This window comes from Arabidopsis thaliana, chromosome 5 (genome assembly GCF_000001735.4).
Source record: "Arabidopsis thaliana chromosome 5, partial sequence".
Classification (NCBI taxonomy): domain Eukaryota; kingdom Viridiplantae; phylum Streptophyta; class Magnoliopsida; order Brassicales; family Brassicaceae; genus Arabidopsis; species Arabidopsis thaliana.
Window position 1 is genome coordinate 15,232,459 of NC_003076.8, and position 20,065 is coordinate 15,252,523.

The 20,065-nt window shown below is 41.1% G+C and overlaps 3 protein-coding genes and 1 pseudogene across 4 annotated transcripts; 3 read left to right on the forward strand and 1 right to left on the reverse strand.

The window, feature by feature from the left end:
- Positions 1-1,729: 1,729 nt before the first annotated feature.
- AT5G38190 (myosin heavy chain-like protein) lies at positions 1,730-5,448 on the forward strand (the record flags this gene model as incomplete). Its single annotated transcript, NM_123179.2, has 7 exons — positions 1,730-2,563; positions 2,743-3,357; positions 3,457-3,831; positions 3,921-4,364; positions 4,642-4,704; positions 4,838-5,155; positions 5,236-5,448. 7 exons carry the CDS (start codon positions 1,730-1,732, stop codon positions 5,446-5,448), a joined length of 2,862 nt encoding a protein of 953 aa, NP_198635.2.
- A 648-nt stretch (positions 5,449-6,096) lies between these two features.
- Positions 6,097-12,283, reverse strand: AT5G38192 (annotated as a pseudogene; the record flags this gene model as incomplete). Its single annotated transcript has 1 exon — positions 6,097-12,283.
- Positions 12,284-14,451: 2,168 nt separating this feature from the next.
- On the forward strand, positions 14,452-14,871 carry AT5G38195 (Bifunctional inhibitor/lipid-transfer protein/seed storage 2S albumin superfamily protein). The gene has a single exon (NM_123180.1). The coding sequence runs from the start codon at positions 14,533-14,535 to the stop codon at positions 14,818-14,820; it is 288 nt and encodes a 95-aa protein (NP_568555.1). The 5' UTR covers positions 14,452-14,532; the 3' UTR covers positions 14,821-14,871.
- Positions 14,872-18,515: 3,644 nt separating this feature from the next.
- On the forward strand, positions 18,516-18,862 carry AT5G38197 (Bifunctional inhibitor/lipid-transfer protein/seed storage 2S albumin superfamily protein). Its single transcript, NM_001085209.2, has one exon. The coding sequence runs from the start codon at positions 18,566-18,568 to the stop codon at positions 18,854-18,856; it is 291 nt and encodes a 96-aa protein (NP_001078678.1). The 5' UTR covers positions 18,516-18,565; the 3' UTR covers positions 18,857-18,862.
- The last annotated feature ends 1,203 nt before the right edge of the window (positions 18,863-20,065 follow it).

Here is a 20,065-nt window from a genome sequence, read left to right on the forward strand (position 1 = left end):
ACTACACGCTGTTTCTTTCAAATTTCATGTTATTCTTATTCAATATATGAGAAAATCACCTTTCAAAAAAAAAAAAAACGTTTAATTTGGGTACATCAAATGCAAATTTTTGCTGAAAGTTTTTTGAAACTAAATATATGACTTGAAGGCTTGGCTCGTATCTATTGTCTCTCTCTTTACGTATGATTGATAGTTTGTTTTGAATCTTCTTATCCATCCACATGAAAAGATTAGCTGCTAGTGTCAGGCTGCTCTCCATGCTTCCTTCCATTTTGTTCCCGCCATATCGAATGTGTTGTTATTTGAAAACTGTATCAAACTAGGAACATGCGGATCCTGTTTTGCTGAACCGTAGAGATGATGTTTACTACATCATTCGAAGTCGTGGAGAATTGGCGTTAGAGTAGTTGCTTTGCTAGAGCAGTCCAAATTCTCGACGAGTAGGTACAGCTGAAGAATAGGTGGTCTCTCGTCTCGATTTAACTATTGCATAGAACACATGTTGATGTCAAATCTGTAGCCCATCTCATCATTCTATCTGCAGTTGAAAGCCGATTTTTCATTGCGTACCAAAGGAGTATCTGGGAATCGCATGGGTAAACTATACTCCCTTATGCCAAGCGACTTTGCTCGATGTCGTTTGTGTGGGGTTCCATGTGTCTTGAGTTGAAAATAAATCAGCCTGAAGTGCAACACGTTCTCGTCGTTTCTGTTCCAAATTATTTTCAATCTGATTTAGAGCCTTTATCAGGTGAGGTCGCCTTCTCCGAGTCCGCCACGCATCACTTAAGGTAGCACTGATACCAACTCCCAGATCGATAACTCCTCTGCGTCCGGTTATGTCCATTAGGGACCCCAACGGAGACCAATTATCATACTAGAAAGAAGTTACAATGTCATTCCTGACTTCACTGTTGGAGTATAAAACCGAACTTCCAAACCGAAGAATGAAATGCCGAGCCTTAAGGAAGATCTTTATTAATATCCTTGAAGTTCGGATGTTTACAAAATGTTTCCACAGCCGAGCTTAAACTTATTTAATACAGACTTCACAAGTCAAAACTAGACTTATGCTTTTTGAATCTTAATTAGAAGTTTCTATTGCTTTTCTCTGCCACTTTTTCCTCTTCCTTTTTCTGACATTCCTTTGTCAGTATTTATAGTACTGAAAGGACAGTCTATCGTTCAGGGTTCTTCTCGATGTGGGACATTCTCTTGACCAACAGCTTCCTTGAGGCGGGCCTCGTCTGATGCTGGGCTCTTTTTCCTTTAACGGGCCGGTCTTCCCTCCTTTCCTTCTTTATTACTAATTTTGATGTGTTGGGCTTTTAAACGTGTTGGTGGGGCGAAGCCCATGTCCAACAGTTACTCCCCCCCTTCGAAATCCACTCAGGACCTTGAGGAAGCCGTACAGTTTCACGCTGCCAGCTGCTAAGCTTCTGGATCTTTCCCTGCCGCGCGTGAAGTCCCTGAAGACGATTGGGCGGGCCCAGCTGCAATCATTATTGCTAGGTTTTAGGCATAGAGCCCATTACTTCTGTCGTTCCCGGAAAGTCTATTCTGTCTTAAATCAACATCAGCCGTCTCCGAAGCACTCTGCTCTAAAGGTAATAACTTTCTTCGACCCTTCGACTTTGATTTTCTGATTCGTTCTGCATTCTCTTGTATTCGTGCCTTCTGTTACATTTTCTGCCTTTCTTCCAAATCTGCGTTTTTCTCGTCTCAAGCAATGGGTTCTTCATCTCCAAACAACTCTGTCGACTCTTACATCCGCGAGAGGACTTCTTCGGACCTTTCAGGGAAGAAATCTCCTTCAATAGGTTGGTCCGAGGAGTCGTCTCGTCATTCTGTCGGGTCTTCGACTCATCGTGGAAAATCTGCTGAGGTTCCTTCCTCCGGGATAGATCGTCGCGAAATCTCCGCCGTTAGAGATAGGGTTCCCTTCTCTAGTCGTGTTCCTACCGTTGTTCCGAGCTTGCGAGATGATACTGATTCTGACGGAGCTGGGAATCGTTATGCCGACGATGAGAGAGAATCGGCGGATGAAAACGTTTCGGGTGAATCTAGAAAAAACGAGATGGTCGATCTGGGACCCACTACGTCGACCCGTGAATCTGTTGGCCGAACGACCGACTTTTGCTTGTTGCCGGGCCCTCTAACTATTAGGATCCCACGAGATACGGATCGGCCGAGCGATTGTCCTGAGGGGTTCATTTGTCTCTTCGAAGGGTTTTTCACCGAGACGGGACTTCGCTTTCCTATTCCCGACTTTCTCATGCGATTCTGTCGGAACCGTCAGATTGCTATATCCCAACTGACGGTCGCTTCGATACGAACTGCAGCCTGCCTCCAGATGCTTTGCGCGAGGTGCGGCATTCCCCTTTCAGTGGAGCTTATGGAAGAACTTACTTCTTTCAGTAAAGTACCTCACAAGCTCGGCCAGCATTATATTAGCTCAGTTAGGGGTTTCAAGATTCTCGAAAACGAACCCTCAAAGACCCGGGACTGGTTAGGAGGATACTTCTATGCTAAGGTGGACCGGAACCTTGTGGAGGATCCTTCGGTTGAATTTAGGACTGAATGGAACCTTGATTATGGTAGACTTTAGGCCTCTGTCCGGCTCTCCTAGGGTCGTCATTTCTTTTTGTCTTGAGTTTCGTTTAATATTTTCCTTTTTATTATTTTTTTTGCACACCGAACCTTCGAATCCTTCGAAATTGCTCTCGACGAATCCTTGATCAGGCCGAGACTCTGAGAGAACAAGCTCCGATTGACTGGAAACAGGTTCCCTGTCTGAAGCATAAGAAACAGAACAAGCGCAAACCGCAAAAACAAAAGAGTTCGGCCCGTCCAAAGAAAATGTCCGGCGAAAATGTTAACTTGGCAACCCTCATGCGTGAGAAACGAGCTCGCAAGGAGGCTGAATCCAAACCTCGTCTAGCGATAGTTGACAAAACTCATGAGGACAAGGCTCGTCTTGATGTAGCCGAGAAAAATCGCAAGGGTCATGAGGATAAGACCAAAAAGGGTACGTCTGGCGCCGAACGTCGGGACGTTACCGATGTGACCCGAGTGGACAAAGCTCGTCCAATCACCGTTGGTCAGAAAGGATCATCTGGCCGCAGCGTGGATAGGGAGAGGAGCGGCCCTGATACCTTTGGCTCTAAGCGTCCCTGTTCTTCAAAAGAGGTCGCTCCAGCTTTGGACAAAAGGAGGCGTATCGGGAGCGGTGATGTCGACCTTTCAGCCGGGCCCCGTCTTTTGGCAATTGCTGATCACTCATTCCGCTATGAGTACAAAGTCAGGGACTCCCCGTTTTCTGCCGACCGGGTTGAATGTGCTCGTTTCCTTCGGAAGGTGGTTGGAGCTCCCGGAGAACCGGAACATGAGTTTTTGGCCGAGGCTGACCTTTTCGAGAAGTGAGCGCGTGCAGAGTGCCAGGTTAGCTGCACGTAGAATGACGTTCTCTTCTCTACTCCCCCAGAAGACAATATGTGCGCTTGGCAGGCTGTATGGGCGAATAACCTCCTGATCTCGCGGTATGATCGCAATCTGCGCTCGGCTCGTGAAAAGATTCTGGTGCTCGAGGGCAAATTAAAGAATGCCGAGCGTACCATTGCTGATAACAATCAACAAGCTAAGGCGGGTTTGGAGGAGTTGAAAGCCTTGAAAAAAGAGACTGTTGTTCTGAAAGCTGAGCGTTCGAAAGAGGCTGCGACGCTCGAGAATGTTCTGAGGCAACAAACTCTGCTGGAGGCCCGGTTGGCTGAGGAGAAAGAGATTTTTTGGCGTTTTCGGGAAGAGAAGTTCGCAGAGGAAATGCGAAGACGCGTGCCGAGCTTCTGAACAAGTATTACGAACGCTCGGAAAAATTCTTTCGCCATATTGCCGAGACTGAAAATGCCTCGCATATGGTGAAGATGCATGCGCAAGCAACCGGTACACTTAGCTGTCTGAAGTTTCTAGCCGATGAGGATAAAATCCCTATACCGGCGAGTACGTTTGAAGAGTTTGAGGAGTGGAAAGAGAAAATTGACGCGTTCAACGTGACGGAGCTGGTGAACGGCGGGAGGGTCATCACGCCTGTCGCTCCTCATGGTTCGACGGAAAATGTGCAGGGTTCGGAGGAGTCTCCCTTCCGGATTAACCAATTTGGCTCGAAACTTGGGGTCCTGGCGGCTTGCGAGATTGATCCCATAACCGAGTTCTTCACCGATCCTAAACTCGCTGCTTTGGTTTCTGCGGGAGTTAAGAAGGCGATTGTGACGATCTCTGATGATGAGCCGGCGGCCGTGATTACTACTGAAGACGGCCCCGTTCCTGCTTCACATGCCGAGACTGCGCCTACCATTGGGGACAGTTCCGTACTAGCTTCGAATGCCGAACCTTGAGTTGGCATTTTGTTCTTTGGTTCTTGTCTTTGGCGAGCCTGATGTATGCTCGTCTCTTTTTGACTATGGGCCCTATTTTTTTCTTGAGGCTTTTGTTGAACTTTGTCCTTTCATCATTTCTCCTTCCCTTTCTTGAACAATTCGTACCCTCCTGTGCATTAATGAATGCGGTTTTTTGCTATTTGTGCTTGTGATTGTACCGTTTTAAATGTTGCCGTGTTCTGTTCTGTTTTCTTTTTAATCATTATAGCGTGTCACACCAAACGAAGCGACGGTTCACTGCAAGGAGTCAGTGAGGCGTCTCGTCCAAGGAGTCAATCATTGCTCGGACTCTATAAAAGGAACTTCTCGGAGATGAGTGTTCTTCACCCCAACGATTTCTCTTCGCCTTTCCTCTGAAAAAAAAAAAATTTCTTAGAATATTCTTGACTATGTCAGGTTCTCAGGTCTCTCGAGGTACGTCATCAGATTCCGATGATGAGCTTGATTCCTCGTCGACGTCGATCCGTGGTTATTTCGGGTGTCCCCGTCGTGACCGTTCACCTTCTCCGATCTGCGTAGTGGAGGATCGCGTGATTCGCCGCCCGGCGCTTCCAGTTGGCGAACCGCTGTACCCCTGGAGGAGGCCTCCATTGATCGCCGCCTCGCCGTCATTCACTCCCGTCGGTCGTGATTTTGTTCCCGGCAGTGTGAAGTACCCGGCGGATCTGCTTCGTCATCTTCATCCTGAAGAGGCGGCGCGATTCCGATATTGGTTTCGCACGGTAAGTTAATTTAAAGAATCTTTCTTCATGTTCTTGCTTTTTCCTGAATCCTGAATTTTTTAGATGGTGGTTTTCTGCAGTTGGAGGGGCAACACCGAGCTTACTGCCGCCGCCATGCTGAGCTCCTCCGCATGATGCAGGAAATGGAGCTTGGAATGAGGAGGTTGGAGGCCGATCCCAAGGACTGGGAACGCTTCGGACTGGGCAAGTTGAACCCACTGCCGCCTTTTCTGAGGGCGTACTGTCGTGCTAAACTTCACGAGGATGAGGCTAGCTCGTCGAGAGGGCCCTGATTGTTACTCTGCTTCCTTTTGTTTCTTTTGTTTATGTTGCTTTTAAGTTGTTTTTTTTTTTTATCTGCTTCGCCGGACGTTGTTTGCACCTTTATCCTATTAATGAAAAATCTGGTTTCCCTTTGCAAAACTTTTTGTGTTTCAGCTTTGTGTCTTTTTCGCTTAATGGGTCGCAGAACGTCTTCTGCCGACCCTTATTATTGCGGGTGACACTAAAACACGTTGCACTGGAGCCCGGCTTTTATCCATTTTACGCCGAACTTTTAGTTAGGCTGGATTCTCTTTTGGTGCGGGTGGCTTATCTTGCCATCTGGTGCCCGGCTTACCCCTTTTTGCTTTGAATTGATGTTTATGCAACCTAAGGTTGGCTAAACTTTTTCCATCATTCGAGCAAAGTTTTGCGGGAAATCATTCGAAAATGAATTCTGGGCCCGGCTTTAAAATGTTCGCCCGTTTTGAACAGTGTATCCTTGAAGTAAGGAGTCCATTTTTTTTTTTTTACAAAGGACAGCTGCACCCGAGAGTGGGTTGCCTACGTACCCCTCCTTCAGAGGGGATCAAGCCGATCGTAGTTCACATGTTAGTTGTCGTACATAAGTCTTATTCAAAGGTGGATAAACAGAGGTTTGTAGGGTAACTTCTTCTTCAGGAATGATATTTCTTCAGATTGTGGGCGTTCCAAGATCGAGGAATGTTTTCGCCGGCCATGGTGAGTAGTTCGTAAACGCCACTGCGTACCACTTTGGATACTAGATAAGGGCCTTCCCATTTAGCGCCGAGTTTTCCTGCATTAAGCTCGGCTGTGTTTTCGTAGACTTTGCGGAGGACCAAATCGCCGACTGTGAAGGATCGAGGCTTTACTTTGGTGTTATAATGCCGAGCGGCGGCTTGCTGGTAATTTTGGATTCTCAGGAGGGCGCTATCGCGAAATTCTTCTGCGTCGTCAATGTTACTTAAGAGCATTCGGTTATTGAGTTATGGGTTATTGACGAGCATAGTTCTGCGTAAACTGCCGACGCTTACTTCTGCGGGTGCCATGGCTTCAATTCCGTATGTCAAAGAAAAGGGTGTTGCGCCCGTTGAACGTCGAGGAGTTGTTCTGTGTGACTAAAGGACTCCATCAAGCTCGTCTGCCCAGGCTCCCTTTTTTGCCTCGAGTCGCTTCTTAAGTCCGTCCAAGATTATCTTGTTTGTTGCCTCGGCTTGTCCATTTCCTTGTGGGTAACGCGGTGTTGATTTGTTGAGGCGAATTCTCCATTTGGCGCAGAAGTCTTCGAATTGCCTAGAGATGAATTGAGACCCGTTGTCTGTAATTATCTCGTATGGGAGCCCGTGTCGGCATATGATATTCTTCCATACAAAGCGCTGTACTTCTCCAGCCTGGATCTTATTATAAGCTTCGGCTTCTACCCACTTAGTGAAATAGTCTGTCATTATTAGCATGAAGCGCTTGCCGTTCGAAGATGGTAATGGGCCGACAATGTCCATTGCCCAGCGCATGAAAGGATACGGTGCCGTAGACGTTGTAAGAGCTTCAGTTGGAGAGTGAATAATCGAAGCATGCCTTTGACAGGGTTCGCATTTGGCCACGAAACGGATACAATCTGTGATCATTGTTGGCCAATATTGGTCGTGCTTCTTTATTTTGGCCGCCAAACTTCGTCCTCCGGAATGGTTGCCTCCGGCACCTTCGTGTGTTTCTTTCATGACTAGCTCGGCTTCTTCTTTACTTAAACACATCAACATTACTCCTGATGTCGTCCACCTTAGCAAGTGCTCCTTCATCATTGTATATTTAACTGCTTTTGCTTTCAGGCGACGAGCCTCCCCCTTTTCTTCGGGAACGACTCCGTCAGCGATATAGTCGATAAATTTCTGTCTCCAGTCCTTAGGTGACACAACGTCAGGAGGTTCATCGTCTGTTATCGGCTCGGTGATCATGCACACGAAAAGTCCCTTCTGGATGCTCGGCTTGTCAATGCACTCAACTGGAATAACTCGCCTGAGGTCCGGATCAGATGTTGAAGCTAATATTGCAAGTGCGTCGGCTGGAGCGTTCGCACTTCGAGGAATTTTATCGAGTGCAAAAACGTCGAAGGTTTTCGCCAGTCCTTGGACAATTTGTAGATAGGCGTCCATCCGTTCGTTTTTTGCTTCATACTCTCCGTTGTACTGGCTTGCGACGAGCTGGGAATCACAGTAAGCTTGAAACTGGTTTATGTCGAGGCTTTTGGCCAAACGAAGGCCGGCGATCAGGGCTTCATACTCAGCCTCATTATTTGATGCTTCGAAACCGAGCCGGAAAGATTGTTCGAGGATTTCCCTTGTTGGAGAGGTTAGACGTATACCGACGCCTGAACCGAGCTGGGAAGACGCTCCATCCACGTGAAGACTCCATTTCTCGCTAACCGGGAGGCCGTTCGCTAAGCTCGGCGGGAGCTCGACGATGAAATCTGCTAACACTTGGGACTTCATGCTCGTTCGGTTTTGATATTCAATGTCATATTCTGATAGTTCTACGGCCCACTTAGCCATGCGTCCCGACTGTCCTGGGCTGTGGAGAATTTGACGTAATGGTTGGTTCGTCTGGACTATGATCGAGTGGAATTGAAAATAAGGTCGAAGCTTTCGTGCGGAGATAAGGACTGCGTAGGCAATTTTTTCCAACGTTGGGTATTTTAGCTCGGCCCCTTCTAACGTTTTACTAACGTAGAAGATTGGCTTCTGCTCTCCTCGGTCTTCCCTAACAATTACTCCACTGACTGCGGAACTTGATACTGCAATGTATAGGTATAAGGGCTCGCCTTCTTCGGGTTTCGATAACACCGGGGGAGTTGACAAATACCGCTTGAGTTCACTGAAAGCGTCTTCACATTCGTTTGTCCATTCGAATGTCTTATTTGCCGACCTTAGTAGTTGGTAGAACGGCAAACTTTTGCCTGTGGACCGCGCGATGAATATGTTTAACGCTGCTATTCTCCCTGTCAATCTCTGGACTTCTTTTTTGTTGCGCGGCGATTTGAGATCTAGGATTGCTTGTATTTGTTTTGGGTTTGCTTCAATGCCGCGCTTTGTAACAATATATCCGAGGAACTCGCCGGACGTTACACCGAATGAACATTTAGCCGGATTTAATTTCATGTTATATTTGTTCAACGTTTCGAAGCAGGCTGTTAGGTGTTCAATGTGATCTGCGGATTTTTTTGATTTGACCAACATATCATCAATGTAAACCTCCATTGTCTTTCCTAGCTGAGGGGCGAACATTTGGTTTACCAATCGCTGATAGCGAGCCCCGGCGTTTTTTAGTCCGAACGGCATAACCTTGTAGCAGTACGTCCCTCTGTCTGTAATAAAAGATGTTTTTTCCTGGTCGTCTTTATGCATCGGTATTTGGTTATACCCAGAAAAAGCATCCATGAATGACAATAACTCGTTGCCGGTCGTGGCTTCAACCATCCGATCAATATGGGGGAGCGGAAAACTATCTTTAGGACATGCTTTGTTGAGGTCCGTGAAATCGATGCAAACCCTCAATTTGCCGTTCTTCTTTTTTACGACAACGGGGTTTGCCAGCCATTCGGGGTACTTAACTTCGACAATGGAGCCAGCGCCGAGGAGTTTATCAACTTCATCGTTAACAGCTTTTGAGCGCTCCGGACCAAGCTTTCGTCGTTTTTGTTTAATTGGCTTGAAGGTTGGGTCAACGTTTAATTCATGGCAAGCAACCTCGGGATCTATGCCGACCATGTCGTCTATTGACCAGGCGAACGTTGCGACGTTCCTCTTAAGAAATGTTATGAGCTCGGTCTTTATATCTTCAGCAAGATCAGCGCCGATCCCCACACACCGCTCTGCGTTTGAGTCATCGATGTTAACCTGAACTACCAATTCTCTGGTAGGAGAACTTTCTTCTTCTGCTCTTTTCTTAGGTGCGGGCTCGTCACTGCTGGCTTCGGAAGCTCGCTTTTTAGTGGATGGTTCGGTAGATTCCTTGGGTTCGGCGTCCTTTAATTGCTATAAGTCGAGCTCCTTTCGAAGTTTGCATTCAATTAAAAAGCACTTTAGGACATGCTTTGTTGAGGTCCGTGAAATCGATGCAAACCCTCCATTTGCCGTTCTTTTTTTTTACGACAACGGGGTTTGCCAGCCATTCGGGGTACTTAACTTCGACAATGGAGCCAGCGCCGAGGAGTTTATCAACTTCATCTTTAACAGCTTTTGAGCGCTCCGGACCAAGCTTTCATCGTTTTTGTTTAATTGGCTTGAAGGTTGGGTCAACGTTTAATTCATGGCAAGCAACCTCGGGATCTATGCCGACCATGTTGTCTATTGACCAGGCGAACGTTGCGACGTTCCTCTTAAGAAATGTTATGAGCTCGGTCTTTATATCTTCAGCAAGATCAGCGCCGATCCCCACACACCGCTCTGCGTTTGAGTCATTGATGTTAACCTGAACTACCAATTCTCTGGTAGGAGAACTTTCTTCTTCTGCTCTTTTCTTAGGTGCGGGCTCGTCACTGCTGGCTTCGGAAGCTCGCTTTTTAGTGGATGGTTCGACAGATTCCTTGGGTTCGGCGTCCTTTAATTGCTATAAGTCGAGCTCCTTTCGAAGTTTGCATTCAATTAAAAAGCACGTACGAGCTAACTTTTGGTTTCCCCTTATTGTTTCGATGCCGACGCTTGTTGGGATTTTGATGCATTGATGATATGACGAAGGAATCGCCTGCATGTCGTGAATCCACGGCGTGCCCAGGATTATGTTGTAGATTACTGGCTTATCCACGACTACGAACTTATGCCATGTTGCCGCCCCTCCCAGATAGATCGGTAATTTAATTGTTCCGTTCGTCATCAATGTGTTCCCGTCGAAGCCTGTTAAGGGGCGGACTGACGGCTTAATGTGACGTTCATGGACTTCCATTTTTTGCAGGACATCTTTGAATATAACGTTTACTGAACTCCCCGTATCGATTAAGATTCGAGTGACTTCACTTTCTCCAATGTGGAGCTCGATTACCAACGGATCATTGTGCGCCAGATCTACGCCGAGAAGGTCTTCCGAGGTGAAGGTTAGGGGGGCCATCTCCTTTGCCGTAGGTGACGACCATAAAGTGGCGGCTCCTGACTTAACGTATTTCTTGATTGATCGTACAGAGTCACGGCAAGCAGTTAGGCCTCCCATAATCATGTTAACCCTTCGGCGGGGAACTGGTGCGTCGATATGTTGTTGGTCGTTTTCTCGATTTCGTTTGGGGGGTTCCATGTCTGGATCACATTCTTCCTCATTGGTTGGTGGTGCTTCTTGCTGCCGGCCGGCGTGTGGGCCTAAACGGTGAAATACATTGTTGCCACCTCGGCCTCCTCGTGCCGCGTAGGTGTTGTTGTGGCCTTTGTATTGTCTATGCTGAACCTCGATGTCGCCCTTCTTGTACTTGTTTAATAGAATGCTTTGTAAGTGCCGACATGCAGCGGTGGAATGGCCAGATCGTTTGTGGAAATCGCAATATTGGTCCAAACCCCCCTCTTCATCTGTTCGACGAGCCTTTTCAAGGTTGGCTGGCTGAGCCACTGGGTCTACCTCGCTTACGAGATACGATGCAGCCTTCCTTTCGGTCTCCTGCCGGTACTCCTGATTATAGTGTTGACGGGGTTCGTAATAATCATCCTGAACTTTTTCTTTTGACTGTTTGTTAGAAGTATGTTTCCTGCTGAAGGCCAGCTTTTCTTCTTCCATTTCGATATAGCGCGTTGCCTTGTGGAGGGCGTCTTCTAGATACACTGGCCGATTTAACAACAAATCATCGCAAAAACGCGACTCGTGCGACACAGCGTTGCGTAATGCCGAGATGGCCGCCTCATCCGGGACGGCGATGCGAGAGACGACTGCCTTAAACCTGTCAATAAAGGTGCGAAGCGGTTCCTTCGGGCCTTGGGCCATAGTCCAAAAGTCTGCGTGTGTCGTGCCGCGTTCAATGTACATGGAATAGTGCTTCAGGAAGGCGATTGAAAGTTCCAAGAAACTCCCTATTGAATTAGCAGGTAGGTCAGAAAACTAATTCAAGGCCGCACCCATAAGATGTTCGGAAAATAACTGACACTTGCCGGCCTCAGCTTCGCTCGGATGGAAATGGGCCCTTTGCGTGGCGACGCTGAAAGCCGATAAAAATTGTTGTGGATCCGTGTTACCTTCGTAACTTTTTAACTTTATCTTGTTATCATGCCGAACTGAGACGTTGCTGATGTGTGCGGCAAAAGGTGTCTTTTAGGTTTTTTCCAGGATCTGCTCTAACTCAGGAGCGGAACTGGTCGCCTGATGAACTTTCTGGGACATTGCTTGGATCGTACTTCTCAGCTCCTGGATTTCCTCGTTCTGAGATCGCTCTTGATATTCACGTCCAACGGCATTCAGACCGCTCGGCCTTGTGTTATTTGCTCGGCGCATGGCGCTTGCGAATCCTTCCGAATGTTGAGCTGTTGGTTGACCTCGAAGGTCCGTGTATGCGTTAGTGAGAACGTCGAACCGTTCGGCATTCTTTTGATCCTGAGCTTGAATTTGCGCCAAAATGCTACGCATCAAAGCTCCTGGGTCATCTGGCCGTGCTTGTGGAGTTCGGGTTGGACGTCCTTCCCTTCCTTGTACTCCCGGCTCTAACCCTACGGTCGGTGTTGGTGTGTTGAGTACTGGTTCGTTCTCCACAGGATTGACTTCGATCGGGTTCGTCGCATCTTTTCCACGTTCACCTCCTATTGGAGCTATGACGACCTGCTGAATCCTGTCTGGGGTGTCTTCGACGAACTCCCCACGGTCGCTTTCATGTTCGCTTCCCGGCATCCTTCCTTCTCGTAGATCTTCCTCGGCTTTCTCTTCTCCTTTTCTTGTGGTAGACCCCTACTTGGCGCGCCAATTGTTGGAGTATAAAACCAAACTTCCAAACCGAAGAATGAAATGCCGAGCCTTAAGGAAGATCTTTATTAATATCCTTGAAGTTCGGCTGTTTACAAAATGTTTCCACAGCCGAGCTTAAACTTATTTAATACAGACTTCACAAGTCAAAACTAGACTTAATATTAATTAGAAGTTTAATTAGAAGTTTCTATTGCTTTTCTCTCCCACTTTTTCCTCTTCCTTTTTCTGACATTCCTTTGTCAGTATTTATAGTACTGAAAGGACAGTCTATCGTTCAGGTTTCTTCTCGATGTGGGACTTTCTCTTGACCAACAGCTTCCTTGAGGCGGGCCTCGTCTGATGCTGAGCTCTTTTTCTTTTAACGGGCCGGTCTTCCTTCCTTCCTTCTTTTTTACTAATTTTAATGTGTTGGGCTTTTAAACGTGTTGGTGGGGCGAAGCCCATGTCCAACATTCACTTTTACAGAGCGTCTTAGCTCGTGCCAAAGACAAAAATCGAAATAATAAAATGTTTTCATTTAAGTTAACATATATATACGTTTGCAACTAAAACAATTTAATAAAATTCTTTACTCGTAAAAAAATATTCATTTAAATGTCATATCAAATAAATAATATCCTAACAAGATTAGTTCGTAAAAAATAATATCTCATACAATATTACATAAGGGTGGGCAAAAAAAAAACGAACCAAAGCAAACCAAAATAAATGGTTTGGTTTGATTATGGTTTAGAATAAAAATTCATTTAGTTGTTATTTTTATTAAGTTTTTGGATAGGTTTGGTTTGTTTAAAACCGTACAACGGAATAGTTTTTTGGTTTTTGATTAAACTTAAGGATAACTATATATAATAATATTGTCCAGTTTATATTGTAATTAGTAGAATTACTATCTAATTTTTTTGTTTATTGGGCTTATAATTATTGATCTCTTAGTGATATATAATTATTGATATTTTATTCTTATTCAAATTTATATTTTGTTTTGTAAAAACATAGCATAACTTAAAAAGTCCGGAACCAAACCGAAACCAAAGAGAACCAAAATACATATAGTTTTATACTTTTATATCCTTTCCATTTTATGTAAAATCGGAAAACCGTAACCAAACTAAATTACATAGGGTTTCTATATAGTTTTCAATGTTTACAAAACCAAAAAAACGTAAAATCTGAAAGACCGAACTGAAACAAAACCAAACGGCCACCCTATTTACATACTAATATTTTTCATAACACTAAACAAACTTACAAAATAATATAATATTATATGTCATTGTATCCCAAATGTGATGACCTTTTTAAATTTTTATCTATAAAACCCATCAAAAAATATTTGTTTTGTATTGGACCACATCTTTCTTAGGACCGGCAATGGTTGTGATTATTTGGTTTAGATCAAGAAAAGTCCAATTCTCTTCTCTATTTTTTGAAAAAAAAAATTTATAAAAAAAATTCAAATAACTTAAGAAAAATGTTGCATTTAATGTACATAAGGCTTTCTAGTTAAATAAACTTTACAATCATTTAAACAAACCATATAAATTTAACAAATGAGGGGGGGAAAACTTTAGATAATGAGATGAGGTCATATTTTAAGAAAAATATAGTCAAACCAAAAGACAAATGACATTTGAAAAAACAATAATGAATAAAGGAGAAAAGGAAGAGAATCTTTTTATCTCACAATATAAATGTTAATAGAGATAATTTCGGTAGTTTACAAATAAAATCTTATCAACATTATTTTGGTTTATATGGTAGTTTTTCTTTTATGAGTCACAATGGTTTTCATATAGAAAATTATCTATATACTTTAACGGATATATTACTATGCAACTTATACACTCGACACATGTTTGAACACTTGTGGTGGAATATGAGTTATAACCTTCACTTTATTTTACATATGGCCAAATGGACAAAAAATTCTCACAACTCAACACATGCTTAAGCACTTGTGGAACATGTACATTAGTCATGGTTTTCACTTTATTTTGCATGATTGCCAAATGGATGAGTTTTTCTTAACAAGGATAGATCAATCTGACTTGTCTGTTATATTTATATAGAGTTTTGCCATCGTAAGAACTAAGAACCTACAAACCAAAATCTCAAATTTATAAGTTTTAAAAACAATTGAAAGCAAAAAGAAATCATCAAAGTTTCAAGACATGAAGTTCATGAAACTAATGGTCATCACAGTTGTGATAGTCGTCATGTCATCTCCTATTTTGATCAAATCAGAAGTGTCATCGTCATGTATTCCAACAGAACTCATGCCATGCTTACCGGCAATGACCACAGGAGGACAACCAACTAAAGATTGTTGCGACAAACTGATTGAGCAAAAGGAATGTTTATGTGGTTACATTAACAATCCCTTATACAGTACGTTTGTTAGCTCTCCAGTTGCTCGCAAAGTTTTAGAAGTTTGTAATATTCCTTATCCTAGTTGTTAAAGCTCAATAAATATGTAAAACATTATTAGTAATAATAAATCCTAATCTTATATAACAACAGTTCAGTGATGATGATGGTTGTTGGGAGTTTTCAATGTCATCTTTGAAGCTTAAAAATTGTGGTGTTAATTTTTTGAGACTGGTTCCAATAAAACGATTGTGGGTTTATTGGTTCCAATCAAAAGAACACACTTTTATTACTGTTTTCTATGTCTTATTCATATTTATATGATGAGTTTAAGTAGGAAAGCAAAACAAATGTAATGCTATTTGTACAAGTTGGAAAAGACAAAAACTGAAATATAGATTCATAGTGCCAAAAGGAGAAAAACAAAAATAGACTAGTTATTTCGTACCGCTATTAACTTGTAAACAAATGAAAATGATTAAGCTAATATTGGCTTTATCGAATATCATGATTCACAATCATCACCTCTTTATGCTCATGAAATATTCTTCAGTTCGAAAGAATTTTGCTCTCAAAACTAAAACTAAAGAAATGAAGTGGTAATTATTCCATAAGCTCTTGATAACTACTTAGCTGCTTCTTTGGTATTTGATCCACTGTTAAAAACCACAAGAGCTAATAGATGAAAAACAAAATTGAAGAATAGAAGATATCATACCTTGCGCTTACAAACTTGATATTGTTTAATAATTAGCTTCTCGTAGATTGTAGAAAGAGGCTTATTGAAAAATATTTCTAGATGCTTAGATTGTGAAGACAATTGTCTCGACACACACTATGTTATCTTTCACCGCCCTTCATAATCTATAACTGAAAATTGGTTTGATGTAAGAAATTCTTTTATCATTGTCTTGACATGCTCTTGTTCCTTAATTTATCTTGCGTTTTATCTCATATCAGTTACCAAAATCATAATTTGTTTCATCAGCCTCGAGTTTCACGTAACTCGAATGTTTTTGAGCTTTTCTTAAGATTGAAACCTCTGCGATATTATTTTTGTACCTACATCCTGATGTGAGAAAGGATTCAGTTTAAAGTTATAGCTTTTTTGTATGAACGTAAAATTTTAGAATGCATGTGTTACATAGAATGCATCTCCATTTTAAAAGCTTTGAACTTAAAACAGAGAGAAAACACATATTAAGTGTTATTGTCGAGATTGGAACCACATGTGGAGGTCGTCATCAAGCTTTGTCAAAATTATTTTGGTAGAGGAAAGCTACGTCATCATAATCAAACTATCAAAGACAAATATATTCATATGAGATCACCGTCCTCTCTTTGCATTTGAAGTTTCCAGCAATTTATCGATCTTATGTATAAGTTAAACAACTCGTATCCAATTATACGGTTATACCACTCACACGATAATTCTCATGGGTTAACCTCTCCTTGGATCCGGGATTACTTCTCAACCGCTCCACCACCATACCGAGCTACACGGAACTCATATATTGTGTGTTTTGTTTTGTTATGAGAAAAATAACATGATTCATCATAATCATGTTTTAAGACAGAGATATAAACAATAATACATGTAGAATAATGAAGAGTTTTTGGAACCCAAAACACAAAACTACTATGCGATTTTAAATTGGAATCATATGTTCCACACTAGAAACCTAAAGGAACACAAAAATGATGCAATTGTGGACTCATGAAATAAAATGGGTTTAGGTCAAATCTTAAAAGGGGTATGAATGCGGATACGTTTCTTATGGCTACGTTTTTTTTTCAAAGTAATTCTTTTAATTTTTTTAATTAGGTACGAAGCTGACGTGACCTATGGAGAAAGTTTTTAAAAATAGCTTTTCTATGTTTTGAGAAGGCTCTAGGGCTACATTTAGGTATGGAGTTGATATGTATTGGGTAAAGATCAATCAAATAATCAAAACTTATTACTCCAATTTGGATCAACAAAAAGAAAATGAATGACTTTGGACTTCCTCAACTTTGGGCTGACCAATTTGGACATTTATCCAATTTGGACTTCTACTAGGACATACATCATTTTTTGTTCAATTTAACTTTAAGTGTATGGGTTTTTGTTTGAAAAATTGGGTCTAAGAGCATCTTGTATTGTCTCTCATAAATTTCAATAGAAAATCCATTAAAAGTTATACAAAAGCGGGTTGCATTAACTAGTAATCTGGGAACTAAAATCAATTTTGAAACATTTGACCCTCCTGTTACAAATAATAATACTTAATAAACGCAGACACGAAGGTTCAGACTTGAGACCCTCTTATTGAACGATAATTAATTTGACCAGTTGAGAAAAAATAATAATATAATCATAGATTCAATTTTGACGGAAACGCATACACAATATTACATGAATAAGGTCCCCACAATACGAGCTATGAAGTAGAGCCCTTCCCTCAAGTACATCTTATGCGGCACATTTTTAAGTGTAATCCATAGAAGAATTGATTTGATCTCATGTGCTTCCTTCGCTGCATTAGGCGACCACATAGAAACCACTATGGGAATATCAGGTATATTCCATCCCCTTTCGCAGTACCCTACTTCTAGTTTGTGCATCCTTGATTCTGAATTTCACTGTTGTTTCATTCACTTCATAGACATCAATCCGAATTGATATGTTTCCCAAAGGCGAGATCTTGTTTACTATTACGCGAACTTTAGCTCCATGGGGAGCCTTGTCCAAAAAGTTTTTCTCTAGAAAATCTTCCTAAAGAGGCACTGAATTTTGAATGAGGTCATCTGATATCTCCACTAAAGAAGCTCCATCGACCACTTCGACTAGAAACGTGTGACTTATGTTTAAAATCTGTTTTCGACTGCTCCAGCATAGGATTTTTGTTGAGACTGACTAGACTGCTCCTGTACCGGTGGAGGAAGAGACTTCTTTTTCGGCGCCGACTTCCCCCGTAGAGTCTCTGCCTTGCGACAGACACCAAAAACCATAAAAAACCAAACCATAAAAATATTTGTTTTGTATTGGGCCACATATTTGTTGTGATAATTTTTTTAGATCAAGAAAAGTCCAATTCTCTTCTCTGTTTTTTGAAAGTTTCTTTTATCAAAAAATAATTAACTTAGGCAAAATGTTGCATTTAATGGACATAAAGTTTTCTTGTTAAATAAACTTTACATTCATTTAAACAAACCATACACAATTTAGCAAATGTGGAGAAAAAAACTCTAGATATTGAGATGAGGTTATTTTTTTAAGAAATATATAGTCAAACCAAAAGACAAATGAAATTTGAAACAATTTTAATTACAAAAAGGAGAAAAAGAAGAGAATCTTTTTATTTCACAATATTAATAGTAATAGAGACGATTTTGGTAGTTTACAAATAAAATCTTATCAAATGTATTTTGGTTTATATGTTAGCTTTTATTTTATTAGTCACAATGATTTTTATATAGAAAATGATCTATATATTTTAACGGATATATTATTATGCAACTTAAACACTCTACACAGGTTTAAACACTTGTGGAATATGAGTCATGACCTTTACATTTTGTTTTGCATATGGCCAAATGGAAAAATATTTCTCACAACTTACACAACTCAACACATGCTTGAGTACTTGTGGAACATATACATTAGTCATGATTTCACTTTATTTTGCATGATTGCCAAATGGATGAGTTTTTCTTATCAAGGATAGATCAATATATATATATATATATATATATATATAGAGTTTTCTCATCGTAAAGTACCTAGAAAACCAAAATCTCAAATTTATAAATTTTAAAACCAATTGAAGCAAAAAGAAATCATCAAAGCTTCAAAACATGAAATTTGTGAAACTAATGGTCATCACATTTGTGATAGTCGTCATATCATCTCTAATTTTGATCAAATCAGAGGTGGCACAGTCGTGGATTCCATCAGATCTCAGGCTGCTATGCTTACCGGCAATGACCACAGGAGGACAACCAACTAAGGATTGTTGCAACACACTGATTGGGCAAAAGGAAAGTTTATGTGGTTACATTACAAACCCATTATACTATTTGTTTTTTACCTCTCCAGCTGCTCGCAAAGTTTTAGAAGTTTGTAATATTCCTTATCCTACTTGTTAAAGCTCAATATATATGTAAAAAATTATTAGTAATAATGAATCCTAATCTTATATAACAACATTTCAGTGATGATGTTAATTTTTGAGACTGGTTCCAATAAAAACATTGTGCTTTATTGGTTCCAATCAAAAGAACACACGTTTATTACTGTTTTCTATGTCTTATTCATATTAATATGATGAGTTTAAGTATGAAAGCAAAACAAATGGAATGCTATTTGTACAAGTCGACAAAAAAAACTGAAATATAGATTCCTATTAACCAATAGGAAAAAAAAATTAGACTAGTTATTTCCTACCACTATTAACTTGCAAACAAATGAAAATGATTAAGCTAAATATTGACTTTATCAAATATCATGATTCACAATCATCACCACTTTGTGCTCATGAATTTTGCTCTCAAAACTCAAACTAAAGAAGTGTAAGCTTGTGGTACTTTTAGAAATTAAAACTTGTTTTTCTGTTAATTTTGTAAATTTTTCAAAGATTAATTTGAGAGCAACCAACAACATCAAGATAAATGAAAAATACAGAAAATAAAATCTTTTATCCTGATGTTGTTGGTTGCTTTCAATATATGCAATGTACAGTGGGAAGTCTTACTGTATTATGGCTATATATTTGTTTAATACGGTGGGAGATGTATGGTGATTATATGGCGCATATACGGTGAATTTCGCATATACTACGTTTTTTAAGAAAAGGCACTACATGTCTACTACATATTGTATACGAATTGTTAAGAACTTATATATAAAAAGTGTTATGTAATTATTTCATAAGCTCTTGATAACTACTTAGCTGCTTCTTTGATATTTGATCCACTGTTGAAAACCATAAGAGCTTATAGATCAAAAACAAAATAAATTGAAGAATAGAAGATATCATACCTTGCGTTTACAAACTTGAATTACCTCCTCGTAGATTGTAGAAAGAGGCTTATTGAAGAAAATTCTAGATGCTTAGATTGTGAAGACCATTGTCTCGACACACACTATGTTATCTTTCACCGTCCTTCATAATCGATAACTTAAAATTGGTTGATGTAAGAAATTCTTTTATCATTGTCTTGACATGCTCTTGTTCCCTAATTTGTCTTGCATTTGATATCAGTTAACTCGAATGTTTTTGAGCTTTTCTTAGAAAACTCTGCGATTTTATTTTTGTACCTACATCTTGATGTGAGAGAGGATGCAGTTTAACGTTA